The sequence below is a fragment of the Paramisgurnus dabryanus genome, chromosome 21, assembly GCF_030506205.2.
Source record: "Paramisgurnus dabryanus chromosome 21, PD_genome_1.1, whole genome shotgun sequence".
Taxonomy (NCBI): domain Eukaryota; kingdom Metazoa; phylum Chordata; class Actinopteri; order Cypriniformes; family Cobitidae; genus Paramisgurnus; species Paramisgurnus dabryanus.
In genome coordinates, this window is record NC_133357.1 from 4280842 (window position 1) to 4290779 (window position 9938).

Below are 9938 nucleotides of genomic sequence, written 5' to 3' on the forward strand. Positions count from 1 at the left end.
TTATTTTTTTAATAATTCAAATTTGGTTTTCATTTTTCTGTGGTGTGACAAACCGAGTACACATTTAATATCAGATTTAAACAGACTTTAAATAACTTTGTCATTTTGAGCATCTGCTTCTATCTTTATCTGACACTTTAATATAAATGGTCTTACAGTATGGCCAACCTGATATTAGGTCACTTTAACAAGGGCACAATGGTTATTGTATGAATTGAGTTTTACAGGTTTTTGGATTACCAGTTAGGCTGCATAACAAATAATCGTTTGCAGAACTAAAGTTTTTGTTTACATCATATATGTATGTTAACTGTGTATAATAATTATTTATATATAAATGCACACACACACACACACACACACACATGCATGTATAATTTTAAGAAAAAAAGTAGTTAATTAAGTATTGATATTTATATACAATATAAATTATATATAAATTGTATATACACATGTAAATTTTTATTAAATATATACAGGCATGTGTGTGTATTTATATATACATTATTATTATACACAATACAAACACATATATATATATGATGTAAACAAAAACTTTTATTCTGCAAACAAATAGTTGCTATTAATTGTCATGTAGCCTTACCAGCAGATAAATGTAACCACTAAGCCACACCAGCAAAGTGTAAACTCAAGCCAACAAGGATCCAATGAACATAAAATATAAAACTTTGTAGAAACAATGTAACTGTTTTGCTGTTTATTTTTGATATCAGTGCCTCTCATTCTCTTTCCTTATGCTCCATACGACCGGCTAAAGAACAGCACACGTCATGCAGTAATTCACCAAACATAACACATTGCAAAAAACAACACCAGCAGAGTAAACAGTACAGAAACTGGTTGTTATAGTATAAGTGTCAATTCCTGTTGGAGTTTAACAGTCTATCATGTCAAGTCCACATGCTTGAAGTTTTAGCTTTCATCTGCCTCCAGATTAATGTTGTTTCCAAACTTAGCATACAGCTGAACCTTCAGATCTCCAAGAACCTCCTGTATGGATGACACACGACCCTCCAGAGCTTTGATCTCATCCTGGAGAGATTCCTGTAGATAGCAGAACATTATAAAGATTTTGAGAAAGAAAAGACACCGAATTATTTAAAGAGGGACCTTATTTCCTCTAATTATGGTCAGTCACATCACCTTTGCCGCCTCCAGCAACTCCTGCGTCTCTTCTTGAGAGTGACTGATGAAGACTTCTCCGATCTGATACGGGATCAACATGGCATCGTCCTCGCACATCATAAGGTCATCACTGGCATCCTCTAAATTCTGTAAGGATTTCTAGAACAATATAAGAGCATTATTATTCAGCCTGGCCATGAAAGCAGAGACATCTAAAAGTCTATCTGTACTGTTTCTTACCTTTTTAGCCTCAATTTCATCTTTCAGCTCAGACATTCGATTCGTATTTCTGGCAAACTTGTTTATCTTCTGCTGGTCTTCAAATGTTACATTGACATCTTCAGCTGCCTGTAAGGATTGATGAGTTATCTTAATCAAAGCTGTTTTTATTTTGGATATTAAAATATTTAAAGCATTGCATTACAACACCCTCTATAATCTTAACAGATTATGCCACCTCATATTTATGCATTTATTTGTTGTAAATGGTAGCAACCAATATACACATCCATTATCTATTATTATGCATGCAATAATTTTCTATATAAAAATGATCATATCTATTTGAGTGTAATAAGATAAGCACTCAGCAAACAAGTCCATATATAACAATCATTCATTGCGTGAATTTTAAGTAAATGAAGATCACAACACAACATGGAGCTAAATCCTGCTATATAAAAGCACTCCGAGCTCCTATGAACTTACTGATATCTAATGGTGAGAGTAAATGTACATGGTGATGGTCAGTATTCAATATCACACTTTAGCGTTAACCAAAGCTGTCAATTGCAATCGTGTGATATTAACCAGCTAGCGATCTTAAAAGCAAACAAACACGCGCACTTCATAGGGTGCTTTTAATGTCGCCCCCCGTGCTGTAAATACTTCAACGATGCAAACTTATCATTTAGCACAAGCAATTGTATTTATTTAAACAGAAATGAATTTATGTTTAGACCTACCACTCCTTTCTTCATGGTGGCCGCCATCTTGAACCGGAAACGAACTGCGTGCACGCGCGAGAGCGGTGAGTGAAAGGCGCACGTGGGTTTTCATTATCATTCCACTTTGTGCTCTTTTTTTTCGATTAAAAAAAAAAATATTTTATCTTGCCAGAAGGTAAAAAGTATGTTTGACCTTAATAGTTAATATGTTTCGTTGTTTCCCTCAAATTTGTTTATATTGGGTCGAAATTTACAGTGGTAATATTGACATCTGCTGGACAACGAGGGCACCCATAAAATCAAAACTTTTTTAGCTTGTAATAGGAATATCTATAGGAACTAATTTCTATTAAAAGTATCTAAAAATAGTCACTAAATGTCCTTGCATTTTGTCACTAATTGTGTAACGCTTGTGGGGCAGGACACAACTCTCCAAAAAGTTAGATTTGTGACCAGAGGCTTTAAAAAAATAATAATAAAGTCACAAAAATGGTCTGAATTCAAAAAATCTAGTAGCAATGTAAACGCTATTGGTTAATTTTAAGGAGGATGGGCCGTTTATGCCCCACCCCTAATTTTCTGTTTCATTAGAATGCATCAAAAAAGCTGTGCACTTCATAGCACTTCAGTGCATGCGTCTTTAAAAGACTCACAGTTTTAATCAAGTGTTTATTGTACTTGAAGGAAACTCTGTGTCTGCAGACTCGAGCTTGTTGGATGTTTAGTTTACATAATGACTGGACACAGCCTGACTTGAACAAACTGCTAGAGCTTGAGGTTTCTTAAACATCCTCTCTTTAAACAGTGCTACTCCCAAAACAAATATTGATATGTTCAATTCTCACCAACATTAGCCTACAATTTCATATAACCTATCACGTTAGCCGTGAGATTTCTTAAAAGATGCCCACGACCACAACATAGTGTTTGGAAACGAATCACCAAATACCTTATACATTTGCATGGATTCATTTATCAGATGCTTTATCTTAAGTAAAGTAAAAGGGAGAGAGCATTTAACTAAATTAAACGAAAACAAAGACACATATAATTAGTTGACATAAATTAAAATGATTAAAATTAACTATGTTAACTCCACATGTAACAGTTGTGCATTGTTGCTATAACCAAACATTTCAGCTCAATGAAAATATTGTTCTGTTCATCTCGGCATTTGGATAATTCATCATTTCGTGGAATGCCATTTTCTGAGGTTTTGCACTGTTAGTATGTTTCAAGATTCATGCATTCATGATATCAAGTTCACAGTGACCACAAAAGAATTTGCTTTACGCCCCCAGTGTGTACATTAACAATGTGACTCTGTATCCATGAACGACGAATGCATGAAAAAGTCTCTCGGCTTTAATAGTATCTTTTATTGTTTTGTGTGGCGTGATTTTTGCCGAATAAGGAGCATGCACATATCACAGAGCTCTGTTAGAGGTTTATGTCACTGTACATTAAAGAATGTGTGGTATACTTTGGCAAAGTGATTGGATTTTTCACCTCAAATGACTTTGTACTCAATCATTTCTGATGTAAATAGTTACATCTACTTCTATACTGTTCAATGTTCAAACAAACTGTAAAAATGTTTGGTAATGTGTAAGGTATGAGATGTGTGTGTATGGAATAAGTCACGGCTGAAGGGTGTTGTTTGGCATGAATCGAAGAGGAGTCAGTGCAACCTCTTCAGCTGTGACTTATTAATAATATAGCACTAGCCTATCCTTTTGTTTTTAGAAAATACAATTATTAAAGCAAAAAATAAGCTTCAGTGGAAATTTAATCTACTAAAATCATTAAAAGCCATCTTTCCTCTGGAAAAAGTAGTCCCAGACTGACTGTAAACAGCAACAGAATGTTTTATGTATATTTATGTTGCTAAGGGTGCTGCGCATTGATACACAGAATTGTTGGGTGAAGCGGTCATGGCTATGTTTAATCTTAAATAAAACACAGTCATTGAAACTGTGAAAAATTTCTGTAGAAATGACAGTATTACTGGCAGCTGGCGTTGCTATTTTGAGGCAACTAAAGTAGACTACGACATTGACCAACTAAAACCTAAAGTATAAAGTCAATGGCACAATATTTTTTTATTATTTAAAGAGAGTGTTAGTAATATGCGCCTATAAACGGGATGACAAACAAAAGTTTTATAATATGAAAAATGAAAGGATTAAAATGTACAAGATTATTATTGAGTCTTTTGGACATAAATGAGGACAGATTACAAGACCTTAGAAGGCGTAAAGAGCTGCTTCACCTATAAACTGGTAATTAATTGTATGTTTTGCTTTAAACAAATGCAAATATTGCATTTATTTTTAAATGTTTTTTTTTAATGCTACCCTATGGATTTATTGTATACACTGTAAAAAAAATCTGTAGAATTTAGAGTGTTGCTTGCAGCTGGTTGCTGGTAACTTACCGTAGATTTACATTTATGTTATTTACTGGCAACAGTTTGTTTAAAGTTAAATGAACATTAAACATTAACAAGATTTTGTCTTTACAGAATAAAACTATAAAATAACAGCATCATGCAAAAAGACAAAGACTTGTTAATGTTTAATGTTCATTTAACTTTGAACAAACTTTTGCCAGTAAATAACATAAATATAAATCTACAGTAAGTTACCGGCAACCAGCTGCAAGTAACACTTTTATTTCTACTGATTTTTTTAAAGAATATGGTGAGATGAAAACGTTTTTTAAGTAATGTGTTTTAAAACACTCACGACGCTGTCTGAGTGATAAAATGTTTTGAATCTCCATTCATTTGTAAATTCTTTATCTCTTGTTTGTTACAAAAAATATTAGCATATTTGTAAATTATTCTTTGATATTACACTGATCATATAGGCTATCCACACATTTACAGCAATTAAAAACCTTCTAATTTTACTTCCATGACTAAAAGAAACAACTTTTAAAAAGAAACAAAAGGTTTAAATACAAAAAATAACCATTTCAATACAAATAAAAACAACACAATTTTTAACATAAATTTTAAACTGGTCTCCTTCCTCCGCTAGTTTTTCAATTTACAAATTGAAAATAGGGAATCGTCAAAAACATACCCATTACGAGAATAGGAACAACCCTTTAAGGGCGATTTATAGTCGTGCGTAGGTTCTACGGCGTAGCAGCGACGGCGTAGGTTCCGCGTCGGTTTTCATTTATACTTGTGCGTCGCCGTCCGCGTCGACGTGCAAACACACGCGAAACCGCTGGTTGGCAGTAATCACGCGTGTAACCACAGTAGCAGCAGAAGTCGTCACAGAAGAAGAAGCTAAGCAAGTTAACCCACAAACGAAGAAAAAATAGCAACTTGTTGTGTATAATTTTAGAAGACCAGCAATGATGGAAGTAAATAAACAGCGACTTATGTTTCAGTTTGAGTTAAATCACTCCTCAACTTGGCTCATCTTTGTTTTCACCGTCTCAAACGGAAATACCTATGACGCAGTTTTTTTTACCTGACGGGAGGGGTTCTGGTGGACCAATCACAGGGCTTACGGTCCGTGTAGAGCCGACGCGCTGTTAGAAATTTTGTGAGGTGCGCGTCAGGCCACGCAGAGCTACGCACAGGCTACGGATAGCCTACACCGTAGCTACGCCGTAGGACCTACGCACGACTATAAATCGCCCTTTAGACTGTGTGCTAGGCGCACAAACCTTTTTTCCTGGCGTTAATTTAGCAAAAGTAGATTCAGACACACCCTTTTACACTGTGCGCCATGTGCTTTAGGCAATGCGCTTAGATCATTAAAATAACCAAAGGTTTTAGAGAATAAAACTAAAATAACAGCCTCATGCAAAGCATTCTGGGAACCAAAATCTGAAGGATAAAACTGAAAAAGGTTAATGTGGATTTCTGGTTCCGAGAATGCTTAGCATGAGGCTGTTATTTTATAGTTTTATTTTATAAAGACAGTGACTTGTTAATGTTTAATGTACATTTAAATTTGAACAAACTGCCAAACAGCTGCATATACAACAATTTTTTTTTACAGTGCAGCTATGATCATAATCGAGGACTGCGAATAATTGTTTTATAATACTCTAATTAAGACAAAGAGAGTGCAAAACATACAGTGTCTCTTGGAAAAACACCATGATGTACATTTACCATCAATTATATTGTTACTACATCACTGGGCAAGTGCACCAGTAGAGTAAACTATAAATTAGCCTATATCTACATTGGCTATTTGTTTTACATTTGGAAGTATTTTACAAGTGTAAGTCATGAAATTGCATTGCTAATGTTTTTCTTTCCATGTAATGGAAATGAGACTAATAACAAGAGCTTAGTTATTATAAAGATCTGTTATTATTACTATACAGTCGTTTTTCTTCAAAAGATAGCATGTTACAGTTTTTATCTTTTAGAGACATCAAACATGTGGAACCTTCTGAAGTAGGCCAGTATTCATCACAACAACCAAAACAAATCTCCCTTTGTGTTTTAAGATGAGCTTAAACTGATCAGTTTAACTCACAATAAAGAAAAGATAATTAAATTAGTAAACCTTTCAGAAGAAATAAATATTATGGTGAAAAATGTATGATTCTAAGTCACTAATCAAGATTTTAACTCCTTTAACTACCAATAGTCATATATCTTTTTATTATCATTAACTTTTCCACAAACTTGTTTATTCCGGCCAGCTCACATCATGAACGTTGTTATTAAACTAAAAATGGAACATTATATTTTTTAATATTTTTTATTATTTAAGTTATATACAATAATGTATTTGTGTGTGTATTTGCATGTAAGTATTTTTTATATTTAAATACACATACAAGTATAGATTTAAGAATGTTTTATTTATGTATATATTTGTAATTGATATATAATATCAAATATATCAACATTTAAATATATATTATTATTATTATTATAAATCTTTAAAAAATTAAAAATAAAATAATATATAGATATAAGAATACTTAAGACCTATACAAAGAAAGGATTTTTGGAAATCTGGGCCAACTGAAAAATATGAACATGAAAAGTATGAGCATGTACAACACTCAATGCTTAGTTGGGGCTCCTTTTGCCCGAATTACTGCAGCAATGCGGCGTGGCATGGAGTCGATCCGTTTGTGGCACTGCTCAGGTGTTATGAGAGCCCAGGTTGCTCTGACAGTGGCCTTTCGTCAGTAGCAGGAAGCATAAAGTGCTCAAACTTCCTGATATGGCTGCATTGACCTTGGACCTCAGAAAACACAGTGGACCAACACCAGCAGATGACATGGCACCGCAAACCATCACTGACTGTGGAAACTTTACACTGGACCTCAGGCAACGTGGATTGTGTGCCTCTCCTCTCTTCCTCCAGACTCTGTGACCCTGATTTCCAAATTTACTTTCATCAGAAAACATAACTTTGGACCACTCAGCAGCAGTCCAGACGCGAGACGCTTCTGACGCTACACAAGGAATGCGACAGCTGAAAGCCAGGACTTGTATACGTCTCTGTGTTGGGGTTCTTGAAGCACTGACTCCAGCTGCAGTGAATCTCCCCCACATTTTTGAATGGGTTTTGTTTCACAATCCTCTCAAGGGTGCGGTTATCCCTATTTCTTGTACACTTTTTTTCTACCACATCTTTTCCTTCCCTTCGCCCCTCTATTAATGTGCTTAGACACAAAGCTCTGTGAACAGCCAGTCTCTTTTGCAATGACCTTTTGTGTCTTGCCCTCCTTGTGCAAGGTGTCAGTGGTCGTCATTTGAACAACTATCAAGTTATTATAATATTATTTTGTATATGATTAATCGCGATTGTTATGCTGATAATATCATTTGTAATGTAAAATAGTCATTTTTAATCAAATAAATCTAAAATGTACAACAATGTAAAGGTCATATTTAGAAACCTCAAATGACTTATTTTTGCATTGCATCCTTTAATTATTACAATCTTGTCTTTCATAATTATGCTGATGAAAATGATTAAATAAATAAAGGTTCAGGCTGTTATCACGTACTTAGCACCTGGATGAGAGTCATACTTTGCAAATAAACTTTTCTTTATATCCTCTACACACATCCTGTTTGGGTCCAACCACACCTACAAGACAGGGTGGCCTTGAAGAGCTGATCTCCGATCAGTTTCACACTTTCACTATTTCAGTGCGTGGAGTGAAGTACTTAATGGGACAATGGGAAGTTTTCCTATCCCTGTGTGATGAATAGATTGATTAAAGCTCATCATTTTTTACATGAAAAGCTGATCAGTGAAAACAATAGGTCACAATCGTGATTCATCAGTGCTTAAACATTTACATGTAGTGTTTTACCTGCGCTGTTGTCTCGCATACACTAAAGTTAAAGCCAATATTGAGCCCCTCCCTCTCTCAGGACAGGTATATGTGCTCATGCGATCTTGACACAGGCAAAGTGCTGTTGATGACTTTAATCGAAGTTGGGAAACTACATAGGAATACCTAGCTGGGGCACAAGAAACTGGGAAGGTAAATAAATATATACATTACCGTATGTAAAAGCAGTTTGTATGTGAATTGTAAGTGCTATCTAATGTTTAATTTATTGGTCATGTCTCTTTGGTATTACATTTATGATCATTATCAAAACGCGTTAATCTGCTCCACCCTGCAGTTAACTGTAATGACTTTTTTAATCTTTATTTTTTTAAATGTAATCATTTAACCCTTTGCACAAAATGCACTCTTTATTTGGGAGTCTAAGGCACCTACGGTTTGTTTCTTGACATTTACATTTGGCAAACACTTTTAATCCAAAGCAACTTACAAGCTATACATTATTTATCTGCATGCGTGCTTCGTAGGTCCGAACCCTTAAACGTAGGGGCTGCTAACGCAATGCTCTACCACTGAGCTATACAGAACCATGGATTATTTTGACTAAGACTTTTTAACTATTTGTAATGTTTTTGCAGGTTTTCAATTGCTCAATTGAAGTCAAGATGGGAAACGAACTGTCTACTGAAATAAATCATGTGCAGGTGAAATTAATTTTGTATGTTTTGTTGGCTAATATGTTTACCTTTTTATGATATTAAGTTTAGGTTCAAATGAATATTAATGGATTAGAAAGTATAGTTTAGTTTTTGTATTGTGTTTATTTAGGTAAATGTACAGTATGTGTATGATCTTGACACTTGGGACATGTGAGCGCTTTTATGCCCAATGGCTTAAGCAAACATGAAGCTAACCAATATTGTTAAACAGGCAAACTTCGCTGATATTAAAATCCAAAATGGAGAACTGAATGGACATGCAGTTCAATCTTCAGAAGAGCCCGAGTCTGGTATGTACATTATATTCTGTGATCTGTTGCATTCTTATCATTACATTTTCTGCTGGCAAGTGTAATCTCAAAATGAAGAATAAAGGCGTAACAACATCATCCTAAATGCTCATGCAACTATTTACATAGTTTGGATTAACTCAGCAAGTAAAGCCACAAAGGAGAACAGGATTCAAAGCTCTGTATAAACTTTGGGTGTTGTACACAGACACACAGTGGATAAAGTGCTCTTTAGTTGTGCATTGTGTGCATTACTGTTTTGGCAGTGGTGCAATGCGGTATGATGTCTAGTTAACTGTGAATTTAAGCCTTGAGAAACATTTGCAAGTTTATAGCAAACAGTCTTTTACCAAATGTTACCAAGACGCTAATAGTCCAAATTTGCAGCTTTTGTAACATTAAAGTGTTTATAGTGCTGCATGCAATATAATATATGCATGCACTTTATGAATGCTCTATTCATGAATGGTCAATGAATTGCTTGGTTCACCACAAAATGAAAATTGTCATCGATATTTTTTTTAATCCAAATC

General features: G+C 34.6%; 1 protein-coding gene and 1 long non-coding RNA gene across 3 annotated transcripts; one reads left to right on the forward strand and one right to left on the reverse strand.

Moving 5' to 3' along the window:
- Positions 1-703: 703 nt before the first annotated feature.
- Positions 704-2246, reverse strand: pfdn4 (prefoldin subunit 4). Its single transcript, XM_065285249.1, has 4 exons — positions 2112-2246; positions 1387-1494; positions 1165-1305; positions 704-1065 (listed from the first exon to the last, which is right to left on the reverse strand). The coding sequence occupies exons 1-4, from the start codon at positions 2136-2138 to the stop codon at positions 934-936; spliced, it is 408 nt and encodes a 135-aa protein (XP_065141321.1). The 5' UTR covers positions 2139-2246; the 3' UTR covers positions 704-933.
- On the forward strand, positions 2139-9406 carry LOC135775209 (uncharacterized). 2 transcript variants are annotated; one of them, XR_010543845.1, is made up of 4 exons: positions 2139-2176; positions 8476-8588; positions 9035-9100; positions 9327-9406. It is a non-coding gene; the product is annotated as an uncharacterized lncRNA (long non-coding RNA). The 2 variants fall into 2 exon arrangements; XR_010543844.2 differs by lacking the exon at positions 2139-2176 and having other exon boundaries at positions 8277-8588.
- Positions 9407-9938: the final 532 nt, after the last annotated feature.